The sequence below is a fragment of the Pseudorasbora parva genome, chromosome 2 (assembly GCF_024679245.1).
Source record: "Pseudorasbora parva isolate DD20220531a chromosome 2, ASM2467924v1, whole genome shotgun sequence".
Classification (NCBI taxonomy): domain Eukaryota; kingdom Metazoa; phylum Chordata; class Actinopteri; order Cypriniformes; family Gobionidae; genus Pseudorasbora; species Pseudorasbora parva.
The window spans coordinates 8,873,432-8,891,294 of NC_090173.1; the positions used below are offsets into that span (position 1 = coordinate 8,873,432).

Below are 17,863 nucleotides of genomic sequence, written 5' to 3' on the forward strand. Positions count from 1 at the left end.
CTGCACACTTTGGTACTATTAAAAATCAAGACTTGCCTGGATTTGGGTCTGGTCTGAAGGTTTTTTAGTCTCAACACCAGGGGATCCCTTTAAATACAGAAAGTTCCTCTCATTTGTTTTACCTCTGAAGACAGAAGACAACCACTCACCATGTATCAAATAAACCGGCTTGTTAAAACTCACCGCAGGTGTGATCATTTGTTCTAATTTATATTGCAGTTTATATGCATATTAGCTTAATTTAATATGTTGCTTAACTGAACAAAACATTAAATAAAACCATTATTTAGCATGTGAAAGCATGTCCCCAAGTGTTTAATCTTATAAATACAGGGAATATGTAAATGTATGGACAAAGTTATTGTTTAAACTAAAGAATCCGTTAAAGGGTTAGTTCACCCAAAAATGAAATGTATGCCATAAAGTGAAGATGAACGGATGTGGAACAACATTAGGGTCATTAATGACAAATTTCATTTTGGGTGAACTAACCCTTTAAGAACATTAGTCAACTAATGATTGGATGGACGTTGCAATCATCCTGTCAGGACACTTTTGGAAATAAGAAAGGTTCATTTTCTTTGCAAAAACGATTGTTTTTATTTTGGGTTGACATGACCCAGATACAAGTAACAGGAGTCAAACAATCTTAACCTCAAATAAATGGAGGTTATGACACTGGCCTGCAAGTTTCACAACATCCAGATGAAATATTTCAGAGAAATGTGAAAATTAGCATAAGTTATGCATTACTAAAAAAAACACACTAGACCCATTTTTGGAAACCCAATAAAAACCAAAAAAATGAACACTTCTCAGAAGACAAACACAGCCAGCCAAGGTGTAGTATATAAAAAGTTTTAATTCCATTAAAACCCCAAAACAAAAACATGATTTTATGACAAAATCAAAACAGATATCTCGCCGAGAGAAGCGGTAAAAACAAATGTGGGTTTGAGGTAAAAAGGAGGCTTTTAAAAACGGAGGTTCGTCATCCCGCCGCAATCCAACAGCTGCGGTCCTGGAAACGCCGAGACCTTCATCTGGACTGTTCAACTGCACAGAGAAAGAGGCAAACGTCACTTCAAATATACTGCATCTGTTAAGCTAGTCAGCATTTATGAGGGCTTGAACAATTCAGAAGCATTTGGCAAGAAACCACATCAAACTGGGAAGTACGATAAAGCAATATCTGGGATAGCGGTTGGGTTTGCGGTCTAGTTTATCTGATCCATTGATGATGACCATTATATTCTGGGAAACCAACAATGCCAATAACCTCAAAATATCCAATTAACTAGCCTCGCTTTAGCGACCACATCAGTGTCCACCAATATTACGGTTATCAATTCATCACACGGCTCGGGTTGCATTCAATTTGGAAGCAGATATTATCAGGGCTCATTCCTTCATGCTCAAAATGCCCAAGAGCCAAGACTCACTGTAAGTGGAAATGTCGATCTCCTCGGGTAACTCGGCCACGTTGACCTCAAACCGGTCCTGCACGTCGTTCAGGATTTTGGCATCCGTTTCATCGGACACAAACGTGACGGCCAAACCCTTGGTGCCGAAGCGGCCCGCACGAGCCACCTGAGAACGAGACGAGACCGTGAGATGCAGCTCTTCACAGCTCTCACACACATACACACACACACAGTTGCTTTCGTACCCTGTGGAGGTACGTGTCCGAGTCCTCTGGCATGTCGTAGTTGAAGACGATGTTGACCCTCTCGATATCCATGCCTCGCCCGAACAGATTCGTGGCCACTAGGATCCTCCTCTGAAAGTCTTTGAACTGCTGATACCGGGACAACCTGCGAACAGATTCAAACAGAAGCATTAAAACATCCAATAATCCCTCGCTTTTACAAACCCAAAAGAAAAGGGTTTTCACCATATGCATGTCCTTAAGGAACATTTAATGAGATGAACATTACAAAACACGTGCATTAAATACACTGAAGGGCTGATCGCACATGTAAGAGGAATTACAGGAATTATTCCCGAGAGAAAAAGCAGGAGGGTAAATGGCAATTCTATAATCCTAGCATGCACGCAGTTATTTAGAGATGCAACAAGCAATTTAACGTCTACCAATAAAGAGGCGTCCTAATGGCACGCGGGAACGACTTTAAAACAAGGGTTTTAATGAGTTCACAAAGCTTAAAATGATTAATTTATGTCTTCAAAAAAACCCTTTCTGGCCATGAAGGAGAATTTGCCATTGAACTACACTGTCAAAATGTATACAATTTTTTTAAAATACAAGTTACCTGCTTGCCTTAATTTTGAGTTCACTGAAATGTAACATTTCAGTTAATACAATGAACATTTTTTTTAAATGAACAACCTTTATTTAAAAGATTTAAGCATATTGGGTGATTGTGTACGTTGTGATGACCCAGTGAAAAATGCCAAATTGTGCTTTTGAATGTGGTTCAGATACAATAATATTTTGAGTTTCTATATATTAAAGAACTTTCCTTCATTGCATCAACTTTTAATTTCAATTAACTCAATTTTAAGGCAACCAGGTTACTTTAAATTAAACCTATTATACAGTGTATAATAGAGATTGTTGTTATTTGTTGGCTGAGACTCTGAAAATATGAGGATCCAAATGTCCATGATTTGCTCATTTTGTAAATATATAGAAGTTACAGTAAATATTATACAAATGTCACTTACCTTCTGTGTCATGTTAATGTTGATGTTAATCAGTATACACTAATCTTAGGGAATCTGCAAATGAGTGTTGTCAAAAGTACCGACCGCGATACCAAATCGATACGGAAATGTTAAAAATGTGACGCTTCGAGCGCTGTTGAGCTGTAATCGTAAACTCCTCTGACTGGCCATTGTGCTCACGCGCTCATCGGATGTGCCTGTGATCGGCTACAGTGATCAATGCACGGCAGCGGTTTGAAACAACAAATGTTTGAAAAGTGTTTTGAAAGCAGGACCGTTTGAAAGCACAAGCAGGCTTCGACCAGCGGACCGGACTCCTGCATTCAAACGCTCTGTGTGTATCTGTGTAAGCGCTCTGTGAAAAGTGTTATTGATGTATTTTTACAACATGTTTGTGAAGCGCTGATCAAAGTAGCCAATCATAGACCTATTAGATGAGCGCGTGAGCACAATGGCCAGTCAGAGGTGTTTACGTTTCCGCTAAACAGCGCTCAAAGCGTCATATTTTTAACATTTCAGAACCGATTTGGTATCGCGGTCGGTACTTTTGACAACACTACTGCAAAATATATTTTACATTTGATTTAACAGTATTTTGTTGTGCAAGTTACTCCGGTAATGTAACACTGATATCTCCTTTTAAAAGCGATCATGTTACTGTCCTGATTATACATTTCAAAAGTAATGTCACGTAGCTCACAACCCTTCAAAAAACACAACCTCTTTAGTGCTGCATTAAATTTAGACCTGTTCATGTTGCATCCTACATTTTAGGCATTTTACAGCATTGTGCACTATAACCAATCACACACACACGACTGCCGAGTTTATGAACGCTAAAGGCGTTAAGATTAGTAAATCGGCGAAACTAGTTGTTACGTGCGCAAACTCTCATAATAAATGAATAAACAAAGCATGCATAAAACCTTTAATAATTGCAAAGCAGTCACTTAATAACAACCGTGTTTATGCTGAGATCATCGTAGGGATGCGCGGTATACCTGTACTGGAAAAATATCGGTATATATTTTATTTTAAACGGTACGATATGATTTTGCACATTTCGGTACATGCTGCATTTCTGAAGTTCACCGCTATGTGGCAGTGCGCTACCCAAACTGACCCGAAACAACCGGCAAATGTGACGACAACATAGACGAACAAAATGGATAAAGCAGTTGAATCTCACACAGAATGCCCAAAACGAATTAATAAAGAGAGTAGAAGTGAAATTTGTAATTACTTTGCTTATAAAACTGATGAAGAACCATCAAACCTAGCCCAGCATCTGTCACTATCCTGACTTTAAGACTTCTGAAGAGATCGACAGGTCAGTGGATCATTCAAACCATCTCATTTAGACATCTATTTTCTTTAACATTGATCAACGCACACACACACAGCCTAACATAAGATCGAATATCACAATCTCCAGCGTTCGTTTCAACCAATGACATTTAGATCTCATTATATTTGCATGCGCGTTAGACACAACCACCTGTGTTTATGTGAATACTCACTCAAATCGGACATTTTTACATAATTCTGTGTATTTGACTGTTTAAGGAAACAATGTGTAATGTGCGAGCTCTAAGTGACAGGCGTGTGTGTGTGTCGTATGAGCTCATATCTCCTGTAACTGTTATCACGAAATGCTATAAAATCGCTTGCGTGTTCAAATGATTTCCGTCCTCCATCCCGAGACGAGCGTGAAATGTTGAATCGGATTATGCAGATTGCTTTAGTGTAGTGCGATGTCTTTTGAAACCAGAAACAATGCTAATTTTGAGAGATTTTTCTTGTGAATTATTTTTCACAAGAAAGTTTTCAAATGACTGATTTGATGTGATAAGCTTTGCTGATTAATTTAGTAATAAACATTTGTGGTAATTTCCCACTTTATAAACTCAAAACTTGCATAATTGTACTCAGTCTTGTGCAATATACCCGCGCTAATATCAGACCTTGTGGTATCGATTTAATATCGGTACTTCGGTATTAGATTGTGGTACCGTACCGAAGCCAAAATTGTGGTATCGAGCCATCCCTATCATGCAGGTTGTTGATCTTTCAAGACATCTATCCTTACAATAATCTTCTCGCCTTGGACAAATAAACTCATAATGATTGTATTTCCAGAAACAGAACAGGTCCTTTTCTTCTGTCTCCGTGCAGAGTTTGGTTTTGTTGGAGGTTCCCGCCTCGCAGACGTTTACCAGTCAAAGCAGAGATCAGAGAGATGACGTGATACCGGAGAGATTTCTCTTTTTACAATCTAGATAAAACACTGCATTCTGTCAGCAACGGTTTTAACATAGTGGGCTTGGAGCTATACTTTTAAATACTATTTTGGAAATTATAACAGGTTAAATTACTCGGTTACTAAAAAAAAAAAAATCAAATTACAGTAACACCCAACTCTGACTGTAACCTACCAAAGAGAAGGGGGAATAGTTAACTAATGTGCTAATTTTAAACCGTATTTATATTTTTGTGGGTTACAATTCATTACATTGTATGAATATTTTAACCCACAAACTAAAATTGAAATTGATACAATTAAGAAAATATATAAACAATTAAATTTGTAAAAAATGTTTATAGGGGCTGAGGATTAAAGAGCTTTGGCCTGACAAGTGTTTAGGAATCTGGTTTCATGTGTCAAAAACCACATTGAATACACACACCTCTCTTCCTGTGCCATTCCTCTGTGTATGGCGATGGCGGGGAAGTTCTGCTCCACCAGTAACTGTGAAAGAGCCACACAACGCTGAACAGACTTCACGAAGATCACCACCTGCAGGAGAAGCACAGAATTACAACACATGCAAAACAACACAGAAAGCCACAGATACATTTGAACTCAAGCATTTCTGGCAGAAAGCAAGGAAAGTCAACACATTTAGACATCATAAAAATACAACATCCTTTAGGAACAACTTGCAAAGAAATCACACACAAAGTAAATGTGGCAGAGTTTGATCACGCCATGCTTTCTGTAAGCCCCTTTGGACAGAAGCGTCTGCCAAACGCTCAAATGAGCATTGGGCCGAACCCTCACCTGGTTGAACTCCAGGACGTCGAGCAGGTCGAAGAGCTTGCGGTTCTTCTCGCTGTCCTTCAGTTTGCAGTAGTATTGCTGCAGACCGTGAAGGGTCAGCTTCGTCTCGTCATCCACAAACACCTCCATCGGCTGAAGACAGACCACAAAACTTCACACATTAGTGGAAAAAAAAAGGCAAAACAAATAAATCATTGCTGTGTGTTTTCCTTAGTTTAAATGTCTATTTAGATGTTAAGGTTTAGTTTTAGTATCAATCAAGACCATGTAAACATATTCAAGGAAGCAAATTGTACAACCATTTACCGTGCAAGAAAAGCTCACAAATGCAACTCCGTTCATATAAAATAAACAAAAATAACTAACCTTGAAAAACTAGCTAAAGTTTAAGTGCGAGATCTCTTCTCAAATGGTGTACTTTTGCTTCCTTGAACCATTTTAAATAGTCAGATTAAATAATAGAAATGGAAGTGTAAACTAAAAAAGAAAGCATTTACTTATTATTCTGTCTACATAGTTAAGATAACTACATTATATTCAGGGCTCCAGACTAACTGGTTTTACTAGGAGCACTGTAGCCCATAACTGACATTTGAGCACAAGCAGAAGATTTGAGGCACACCTTAAATCAGTTATTCACATTTCTCCCGTTTTAACTGCATTACTGACAACTGGCTAGGTAATAAACAGACTATGTTCAGAAATTACTAGGCCTGTCACGATAAATTTTGCTGGACGATAAATTGGCCAAGAAATTATTGCGATAAACGATAATATTGTCATTCTGAGACTATTTTCATCTAAAATAATGATAATGGCATAATACTGAAGGTACACCTTTACAAAGATCAATTAACTTTAATTTCTAAAGACTATGTAACAAAAAAAAAAAAAAAAAGGAAAACATTTTAAACAACCACAATACATGAACAAAAAAACCAAAAACAATAAAAGCAATGGACTCTAGTCTGACTCTCAGTCATTTAAAGAAGTACCGAAAACAATAAATGCAATGGATGAAAACTGCAGCGGATGATTGTGTTTTAGGAGCATATTAGTGGCGGCGGTTCACAAAACCCACGGTTCGGTTCGCATCGCGGTTTTAGGGTCACGGTTTTCCGTTCTGTACGGTTCTTGTTGTTTTTTTCTTTTAATCCAGAAATGTACTTCAGCATATGATATATTAATTATCCACAATTTAGGATACAGTATTAAAAAAAAGTGTTATATCATAGCCTAAACATGCACAAACTGAGCTTGACCATCTCTGAGGAAAGTGATATTCTGATACAGCGAGAGAGAAGACATTGACATGCTTTTCATTTATTTGGCAAAAACAAGGAGAATGTGTATCGCTCTCTCTACAGGAACTCGTGCCTTCAGCACACAAAGATTGAACTGAAGAATTAACTTGCGTTTATCAATCTTCAGTGTAGCTTTAAGCCTCGTTTATACACGACGCGTCCGCTCGAGCGCGAGGGTGCGCGCGGTAAAAATGACGTTGACGCGGAGTTCGCGAGACCCCATTTCACTTGCCGTTGTGCACGTCAAATTTTGTAACTTTTCGTGTGGCTCCACAACCAAAGAGCCACGAGTTTGAGACGAATCTGCTGGCCGAGAATGACGTCCCATCACGCTGCACCCGGTCTGTGCGTCGAGTATAAACACCTCCCCAAACGGACGAGGCGCGCGCAGTCAACGAGAGACGAGGAAAATAAAAGCATGCAAATGGCAATTGTCGCGGCCAGAAATATTATCAAGCTCATTTTTATCGTGCGATTAATTGATTTATCGACTATCGCAACAGGCTAGATTACAAACCAGTTTTAATATAAGTTCTATATGCACTAATCGTTGTATTTTTACTTAACCTGTTGTCTACATGTATATAAATGTAATGAATTAATATTATTATTATTACATGGGAAAGAAAGAGCTGCCTTTCACCAAATATACCTTTCTATGGTAAATTTATTCTGAAGCGATATTCTCAACAGCGTTCAGTCAGCTTTGACATATATGCAGATTTAAAGATGTCAAAGCTTGAAAGTTTCTCTCGTTCAGCCCATTATCTGGTCATATTATATATATATATCTATCTCATGGCCATGTTTAGTATTGTAGTTTGTATACAGGCAATATAAAGAAAGATTAGTTCAAGTCAACACAAACAGTCTTTGCCTTGGAGAAAGATATGCCTGTAAATTTGCCATTCGATGTTTCTCATCTGTAACAAATGGCAGCTCTAATCAGTCGGACCATTTAGACACCAGTGCGACCTTTAACCAAATTCAGTCGCACAAACAGGAAAAAAGGTCGCAAATTTAGTCTTGAGTCCTGATAATACTTAGAAAATTAGAAATGTTGCCTTAAACTAGCTAAAGTAAGATTAAGCTCTAGTATAACAAACTACACACAAAACACATTTAACCATTTCAAGGAAGTTCACAAAAACAGCCTAATCTCGTTAACGATGGCACTCACGTCCTGCATGAACTTGCGGCAGACGGGGCGGATCTCTTTGCTGAGGGTGGCGCTGAACATCATGCACTGCTTCTCGTGAGGCGTCAGTCTGAAGATGTCCTGAACGTCACGCCTCATATCTGAAAGAGACACACAGTCATTTGAATCACCTCCGGGTCGGCTCGCCATAAACTGACCGCGCACGGGCTTCATGCAGACGCTCACCCAGCTGCTCCAGCATCTTGTCACACTCGTCCAGAACGAAGTGCTTGACGTTCTTCAGGTTGAGGGTTTTGTTGCGCACCAGCGCCAGGATTCGGCCCGGCGTCCCCACCACGATGTGAGGGCAGCTCTTCTTCAGGACGTCCTCGTCCTTCTTGATGGACATGCCGCCGAAGAACACGGCCACCTTGACTGTGGGCATGTATTTGGAGAAGCGCTCGTACTCCTTGCTGATCTGAAAGGCCAGCTCACGCGTGTGACACATGACCAGCACCGACACCTGGATCACAACAGTTAGATTAACCTTTCACAATCTGCAGTTTTGAATATTACACACCTGTAAAAGACCTGCGTGTGTATTTATTTATGATTTAATGCCATATCAGCAGCAATGGCTATACTCATGGCAATCAGCTATCAATTCAATACAGTTTACAATAATTTAACAATTTTATCTTAAAAACAATCACTATACAAAATCTGGTATCAATAACAACAGTCATAATCAATCTTTCAATTAAATATTTGACAAAAAAAAAAGTCTAAAATTACTCCAGGAGAAACCTGAATAAAAGCGGTGTCTAATATTTAAAAAAGGACATACTATTAAAATGTTTTACGCTTGTGAAATTCTTACACAAACCGGTTACTCTTCCCCCTTCAGTAAATATGAATGAGTGAGTCTTGAATGTCCAATTCGGCATCTCGTATACACAACCTGGTCATATCTATTTTCAAAATAATAACTAATAACTCCTTGATTTAAAACTGGATTCCCCTCATATCATGTGTTATTTACACATTCGTTCCATTCGCCATTTGTTATAAATGTACAGGTTCAATATGGGTTTCCAAGACCAGCATGAATAAACGTTTTAGTTCAAAGCTTGGATTGAAAGGTTATGAAACGTTGCCAAATGCTTCTAAAACAAAAGATTTATTTAATATTTCAATAATTTAACACTTGGTTCTGTGCAGTTGCATGTCACGTGAATATTAAAACAGTGTTTTTAGTAAGGGGTTTATTTTAAAAGGACGATTGAATCATGTAAAATTAATAAACAACCGTTTTTTATAAAATGATTTACACAATTACTCCTTTGACCTTTCTAATGATTTGTTGTCATAGGCTGTCAGCATATTAACGGGTAACGCAGCAGTTTTTATAAAAAGATCTGTAAAGTATAATTATTATTAATCATATTGATATATTTATTCTGACACATAATTGATATAATTATTTGTAATAATTTTCATTATTACAAATTTAAAATGGGCTATTGTAATAGTCATTTCTTATTTAGCATATAATCATGTTAATATATAAACAATGTTATACACACACACACACACACACACACACACACACACACACACACTATTTGTATAAAAAAATAAAAAAAGCAGCTGTTCAGTCGCTTCCGTGTTTATCTAAGTGCAGGGATCCAGACGGATATATACTAGCGACTGTGAATATTAAAGGAACACTGCACTTTTTTGGAAAATAGGCTTATTTTCCAAGTCCCTTAGAGTTAAAGAGTTGAGTTTTACCGTTTTTGAATCCATTCAGCCGACCTCTGTATCTGGCGGTAGTACTTTTAGCATAGCTTAGCATACACCATTGAATCGGATTAGACCGTTAGCATCACTCTCAAAAAGGACCTCATACTTTCAATATTTTTCCTATTTAAAACTGGACTCTTCTTTAGTAACATCTTGTACTAAGACCAACAGAAAATTAAAATTTGTAATTTTTTTAATACCGATATCGCTTTTTGAGAGTGATGCTAATGGTCTAATCCGATTCAATGATGTATGCTAAGCTATGCTAAAAGTGCTACTGCCAGATAAAGAGATTGGCTGAATGGATTAAATAATGGTAAAACAACTCTAACTCTAAGGGAATTGGAAAATAAGCCTATTTTCCAAAAAAGTGGAGTGTTCCTTTAAAGTGCAAAATACTCTTTCAATATTACTCCTGCATGTTCTGCGTCTCTGAAAGATGCGCTGTTTCATTTGCAGCTCGCACACACACACTTAGGCCTCTGCTTGGTCACCTTATGAGGAGGATATGAATTTAAGAAAAAATGACATCATGAAGACAGACACTAAGCTTCTTCACAGCAACCGGTCAAAATAAAAGTTCAGTTTAGTTGTAAGAAATGGACAGAAATACATTCGGCTTCTGTTGTGCAGTAGATTTAGCTACGCCTCTGTAATAATAGGCTACTACTGATAATAATGCCGAGCTTATTTTTCACTTGATCTTTTTTATAAAAAATATATACTTTTAAACAGCATGTAGCCCTTAAATGCTTATGCATTTACTTTTAAGGATTTTGGTAGATAACCTCATTGAATTTATTTATTAGCCTCAAATAAAGATTTGAATGTTCATGAATCAGTGAATCAATCAATGATTCGGATCGCCAGTGTCTCGTGATTTCAGCAGTTTGACATTGGCGATCCGAATCATGAATCAATTCGCTGATTCATCACCGCTTTAATCTTTGAGGCTTGAACACAATCCCAGAAGAGAAGACAATGCTGAATAAAGTCGTAGTTTTTGTTATTTTTGGACCCAAATGTATTTCTGATGCTTCAAGAGACTCTAATTAACCCACTGATGTCTCATATGGACTACTGTGATGATGTTTTTATTCCCTTTCTGGACATGGACAGTATAGTGTGCATACACTTGCATACGCTCTTGGACTAAAGATAAAGTATCTTAAACTGTGTGTGAAGATGAACGGAGGTCTTACGGGTGTGGAATGACATTAGGGTCATTAATGACAAATTTCATTTTTGGCTGAACTAACCCTTTAAGTTTTATTTAATAGTTTAATTCCAAACATTGATATTTCAATAGCACTCATGGCCATGAGATGCAGGTTAACTACTTTTAAAAATATCACTTAAAGTTGAGGGTCACTAATTTAAAAAATATATTTTTTTTTTAACTTTAAAATGACAATTGAATCATGATGTGAAATTACATTGATTTTAATATTTCAATAATAACGCACATGACACGTAAACAAAAAGAACATTAATCCTAATTGGGTCCATTTATTTCAAGTTTACATTAATATTGCAATAATTTACATGCATACTGTTCTCTAATATTGGTTAATCGTCAAGTGACATGCAGACAATTTAATTTTTGTAAGCATTTTACTTAAACCTACAGGTAAAATGAAGACTGCTATCTGTAGTCAACTAAATTTGATATAGTTTTACATTACAATTAAATGATTAGCTTTAATTCGGCTCTACTACCAGTTTGGGAAACCCTGAGATGGTGATTTCAAACTCGAACCCCTCAGCCCTAATGGTTTCATCCCTAAACAGAAGTCCCACACTGACCTGTCCTTCCACCGGCTCGATCTGCTGTAGGGTAGCGAGCACGAACACCGCCGTCTTTCCCATCCCGGACTTGGCCTGGCACAGGATATCCATGCCGAGGATGGCCTGCGGGATGCACTCGTGCTGCACTAAAAACACAACCGTCACATTTAAGGCGTTTGCACACAGAGTCCAAAATTTTCGTATTCCTTTTTTTTAGTATTCGTGAGCCGAAAAATTCATCACGCACAGAGACCTTTGCACAATGAGTCCGATGCGTATTAATGACTGCGTTACGGAAAACGCAAAATGACGTCTTCAAGTAGTGAGAATGATTTGTCCTCTCTCTTCTTAAAAAGAAAGAGAAAAATATTGTGTTCATCCACTTTTATCACGTAGAGAGGAAGGAGATTTCCACCTTTTTATCAATGAGCTGTGGGATTATCCAGACCGATCTAAAGTTTGCTTTAGTGACAGTGGGCGCGTTTACATGCTCACCAGTAAGCTGATAACTCAAATCAGCTTATTGAAATAATCTTTTTGTTAAATAAAGCGTGTCAGCTGGAGATTTACGGCTCATATTATCCCTCATGCGGTTATGCAGCGTTTAGACTGAACCTCTTCTACATCTGCTGCATGAGATGAGAACACATCTTTACAGTGCTCTGGGTCTTAAAAGAGTCTGCGTTTGTGATATATGTCCTTATTTCATGCAAAACGCTCGCTCGCTCTGTGTTTAAATCTGCTCTAAGTGTGCGTTTTTGACACCTTTCACATATGCACACTTCAATAAGCAGGTTAACGCGTTTACATGCAGCGCGAAATCGGGGTAAGAGGCAAAAAAACGACCTGTCCCGACCGGTTTATGCTTACTCCGTTTATGACCTTACTCCGATAAAAGAAAACGGGTTACCGCGTTTACATGACCATGTTCAATGACGGCTTATTAGGCATAATCGGCTTAAGAACGAGCGCGTAAACGCACCCAGTGGCTCAGTTTGATGCTTTGCTAGCGATACTGGAGCCACCTTTTAAAAAGAAGACCACCAATTACCGAAAATCAATTGCTCCTGAACAAAGACTGGAAGTATGTCTAGCTATGAATACGCACGCGGTTTACAAGGACTTGGTGTGCTGTAATTATAGCTGTGATATAATATTATTTGCAGCATTTTTGATACAATAATACGCATGGTGGCTCTGAGTTGTCAAAACTTCTCAAAATGAGTTTTTGCGGATGTGAAAATGCAGAAAATCGAACCCATCCTGAATTATTTTTGACGGACGAAAGTTTCAGAGGTAGTTTGCAAGCGTGATTGACATAACGTGAGGTCGAATTAATTTTGACGTGCGAAAATTTCGGACTCTGTGTGCAAAGGGCCTTGACCCTCCGGCCCGGGTCAGCATATGCTCAGGCCAACAGGACCAGCGCCTCACCTTCAGACGGATGCTCGAAGCCGCAGTCCACGATGGCCCTCAGCAGCTCCGGCTTGAGCAGGAAGTCCCTGAAGCCCGAGCTGTGGATGGAGACGTATGAGCCCTTCACCTCCTTCTTGCCCACCGGGGCGGCGCTCTCCGGGGCTCCTTGAGGCTCCTCGTCCTCTTCGTAATCCAAAAGCTCGTTTTCAACATCATTCTCAGCCATTCTGGAGACAAAACTAGAGAGAAAGACCCGGTTATAAATCAGCACAATTGGTTCACACCTTCATACTCCAAAATGAGCGACACCATTGAGAGTCACTACTAAACCCCGGTTTGCACCTGGTTTGGTCAATCCGATAAAGGCACTGCATGGTTCAAGTGACCCAATTCTGATTTTTTCCCTCTCATGTGGCACAGATCGGATATGACGTGTGAACGTGTAGGCAGAAAAAAAACAAAAAAAAAAAAAACACATGGATACCGATATCCTCAGATCGGATTCAGGCCTCACTCATATGTGGTAATAAATCAGATTTGAATCGGATACGTGCATTAGCGTCTCCCATAAGCAGTTAAATCGGATATTCCCCAGTAAACGAGACTCGTACATCATTTAGAAAAAAAGGACTGAGGCGAATGACGTCAACTCAGGCGGACACGAACTGCCATCAAGGGCCAGTGTTGCCAAGCCCACGGTTTTTCTGCAGAATTGGGATAATTTTAACAGTTTTGAGTTGAAATCGGGCAGGTTTTATTGTGAAAACCTGGCAACCCTGTCAAGGGCTCTCCTCTTTTTCTCCGCCTTACGAGAGAAATGTTTTGCTGACCTTTCAAGACGTCTGGAAAAGGGCAGACAGCGAAACATTGAATAATCATGCCGTCTGGGTCCATTGCATATCGCGCCGTTGTACTTCCTTTTCCGGTTAAGATCGTCTTGAGCTGTTTCGCCAGTATGCAGTGTAAATGCAAATATCGGATACGGGTCGCTTTTAAAGGATGCAAGCGGATCGTCAAAAAAAATATCGGCTATAGTCACCGAATTGTGCATCAAGACCTGCAGTGTGAATGCGGCGAAGTAGATTGGTGAAGGAAACACCTGGGCCCAGTTTTGCAAAAGTAACCCAGTGGGATTAAATCTTGGGGAATGGGTTTTTAAAAGCAAAAGAGGGATCCCGAACTAAGATCAGGGGCTGGTTGCATAAACCACTTACACTAATCTTAAAAGTAAGTCATCTAATTTTTTTCTTTAAGACTGGTCCTAACTTTTTAATATCAGTTGCGTAATATGGTACATCGGTTCAATTTGAATTAGAAAAGTAAGACTGATTACATTTTGACTAATTGCTAGTTGGACAAATTAGTGGTTAAGACACGTCTTAACATAGTGGCTAAGTTTATGCAAACGGCCCCAGAGCATGTAATCCGATCTTACATTTGATCTGGATCAAACCTGCCCTTAGGGGTTTTCAAAACTTTGAACTCGGTTTGGGATCTATTTGATCAAAAAAAGAGGATTATCCTGATCCCATCAGAAGGGTGGATTCAGTTGCAATTTTTGTAAACAGGATTTGGTAATCCTGAATTGGTATTTGGTTCACACTGATCAAATCGTATGTTCCCTTAAACAGGCATAAAAGTAAAGCCCCGTTCACACCGCCAGCGACAAGATCCCATTCATTTCAATGGAGCGCTAGCGACTTCCGGCGACACGAGCGACAGTGACCGTTGGCGACAGAATGTGGGCGTGTCAAGCGACGTGAGACACGCGACAAAAGTTCAGAAATGTAAACTATGCAAACGAGAAGCGATTTTTTGCGAGCGACAACCAATAGGAGTGAAGTCAGTGGAGTGCACGCGATCCGTCTGCTTTACTGCTACTGCGGTGTGCGGAGGAGTTGCTGATTTTAGCTTTTAGCAAGTCCCCTGTTCTTTATAATATGTCTCTGTGTAGCCTACATACAGAGACACTTAAAAAAAATGGTGCATGGAAAAACGTGTCTGGGATTGTGGGGGTATAAAGTAAGTTGACTAAACTGCATGCAATATGGTCTACGTATTACAGTACAGTGTGTATGTATTCTAATAACTTGCTCTGTTCTGCAAAACACTAGTAACAAAAACGGTACTATTTAATGACGTTTATATGCAACCCGTAGTGGGAACGCCCACTAGCGACACAAATCTCTGGCGCTGGCGACATGCAGTGACAAAATCGCTGGCGGTGTGAACGGGTGATCCTGGATACGCAAACCATGGCATTTCTAAATCCGGATCAATATGATCCAGATTCAATTTTGAAAAACTAGGCCCTGGTGTTTACATCCGTCTCTTTTGTCCACTTTCAACCACTTCTGTCCTGATTTTGTCAAGGGAAGGGTCTACCAGACGAACCACACAAGTGTGTTATAATTCAGACATTATTAGAGAGAACATTGCGATTGGGATGTTTGTCCTCTTTTTAACAGCAAAGTTTAAATCCCGTCTAGCTAGTGTGCGACCCATAATGTTCACTCATTAGGTCAGTAGACAACCTTTTGTGGTTGTTCGAACATTGGACCACATGAGCGTTTACACTATGAAAGCAATCCGGACGAATACGTTTGACTACCTCTGGAAGAGGCCGAAAGTGGACATTTACACCTGTCCACTTGAAATCCAATCACATCTTAATACCAGGTGTAAACAGGGCCAAAGTCATGGAAATAAAAAGCACACATGTAACCAAGTTACCAAGGGTCCGATAGGACAGAAACCACGAAACCAAACCCAGAAACCAGCCTGATCACTATTAATGCACTTTAAGGTCTCACAAACATTCACAAGTGGACTTTTAAACGTTAAGAAAATAAGTACAATAATGTTTTCATAACTTTAACGAGATCAAATGCCCGTGAAAGCATATTTTGGCAACACTTTTTTTTGTGACGTAACGTTATTTACACACTACTAACTTACTATACTAATAATAAATTATACTTACAAGTAATTATACCCTGTGGTGTAACTTTCGTATTATTATTTGTATTGTGTTGTCTTTATGGACCTATGCGTCTTAAATAAAAGTTACTATATAGTAAGTACGTAAAGTCAATATTACTCAATGCGTACGTTATACGTAACTACGTCACATTAAAATAAAGCGTAACCCATATTATGTTAATGAAACCATTTACTCATCAAGCAAGTACAAAAAGACGATACATACCCCAGAAAAGCGCGACATCACGATTTATCTATTGTTAAACTTACTCGTTCAGCGAATCTGGAGCGGGTTTATTGGGCCCAATTTACAATCAGCCAAATGTCACTCGACCATAAACGTTAATGTGATGAACGTTTAAAACAAAATGATGTGTTGATATTCAATGAAAAACAGTTATTGTGTTGCTCAGCAACAGAGAAATTCAAATTGTACGACGTTTCGTCGCAAACGCGCGGCGGACAATAGAGCAACGTTTACTGGCCAATACTAAAGAAATGCATTAAATATAAATTAAAACTCACACACGGACTGGTGTTTACTGTGAGTAACCAGCAACGACGCCGAAAATAAAAACGAAGATATTCGAACAACGGAAAATAAACACGCGCGCGCTGTTGTTAGCACGCGCAGCTAACGCGCTAATGACAACGATTCGATCTCACGATTGACTTTCCTGTTAAACGTGCTCTATACGCATAATAAATAAAACTAAGAGGAGGGGAGAAAACGTGCTTTGTTTAATTGAGAAATACATTTTAATTACCTGTATGTGGTGGTGCGAGAGGAATACGTATGAAGAAGCACTGCTGTCTCAAACCGCACGCGCCAGGCCTCAGTTTATACTACCGCCCGGAAATCCTGCCTCCTGAAGAACGCGTGCGCTCGTTGGCTCTCGAACACGTCAATCACACACGCATTCAATGTAGCCGTGTCGTGATTGGATGGTGGGACGTGCGCTTTGGGGGCGTTGAAGCCGTGCTCGCGTTGGGCGCATTTTGAGGTAGGCGGGATTTTTGTAGCTTTCTGAAGTGCGTGAAGGTGACTGAGACGATTGATTACATTTTTTACTAGTTTAGGAAGGAATATAACTGCCTTAAATTATATATAATCCGCCGAAATATTATAGAAAGCGATTTCTATGATAAAAATAATAATAATTATTGTGATTTAAAAAGACGAGATTTTGACATAATGAATCGCAATTATGATTTAAAAACTTGTGACAAACGTCGAAATTATGCCTAAAAGTCACAAAAATCACCCATTGATGTAATATGTAGCTAACAATAATGTAATACTTATAGACCTATGACATTTCTACCGGTTATATGACTTAGCATGACATCATTTTTTACCTTTAATCTTTTAATTATGACTTAGTATTTCATATATTAAGATTTACTAAAGCATGCTTTTTCTTATGTGGCTTCCATATAAGTAACCAATTCAAATCAAGGCTAAAGATTGCCCTTAAAATGCTATGGCGGGTAGTATTACCATAATAGACGTAAATAATAAGAATAAAAATCATGGTAAGTGAACAAGAAAATGGCACGTTTTAGTTCTGGTGTGATTATGTTTTGACCACATCTGTTTGAGTATGAGGGTGTAGCAGACTATACATGTCATATTGTTAAATTAGTCTGTTTTTTATGTGCTTTGGTCAACAAATACTA

At 38.8% G+C, this 17,863-nt stretch overlaps 1 protein-coding gene across 1 annotated transcript; it reads right to left on the reverse strand.

Annotated features, from left to right (window-relative positions):
- Positions 1-844: 844 nt before the first annotated feature.
- On the reverse strand, positions 845-17,106 carry ddx39ab (DEAD (Asp-Glu-Ala-Asp) box polypeptide 39Ab). Its single transcript, XM_067455989.1, has 10 exons — positions 16,951-17,106; positions 13,220-13,440; positions 11,804-11,931; positions 8,438-8,714; positions 8,234-8,352; positions 5,750-5,881; positions 5,376-5,485; positions 1,670-1,814; positions 1,443-1,590; positions 845-1,056 (listed from the first exon to the last, which is right to left on the reverse strand). Exons 2-10 carry the CDS (start codon positions 13,425-13,427, stop codon positions 1,040-1,042), a joined length of 1,284 nt encoding a protein of 427 aa, XP_067312090.1. The 5' UTR covers positions 13,428-13,440; positions 16,951-17,106; the 3' UTR covers positions 845-1,039.
- Between the last annotated feature and the right edge of the window lie 757 nt (positions 17,107-17,863).

Coding starts and splice junctions, on each gene's coding strand:
- ddx39ab (XM_067455989.1), bottom strand. CDS start 13,427: ATGGCTGAGAATGATGTTGAAAACGAGCTTTTGGATTACGAAGAGGAC. Junction 5,882..8,233: donor GCCGCAAGTTCATGCAGGAC/GTGAGTGCCATC, acceptor GTCTGTCTTCAG/CCGATGGAGGTGTTTGTGGA. Junction 1,815..5,375: donor GGAATGGCACAGGAAGAGAG/GTGTGTGTATTC, acceptor ATCTGTTCGCAG/GTTGTCCCGGTATCAGCAGT.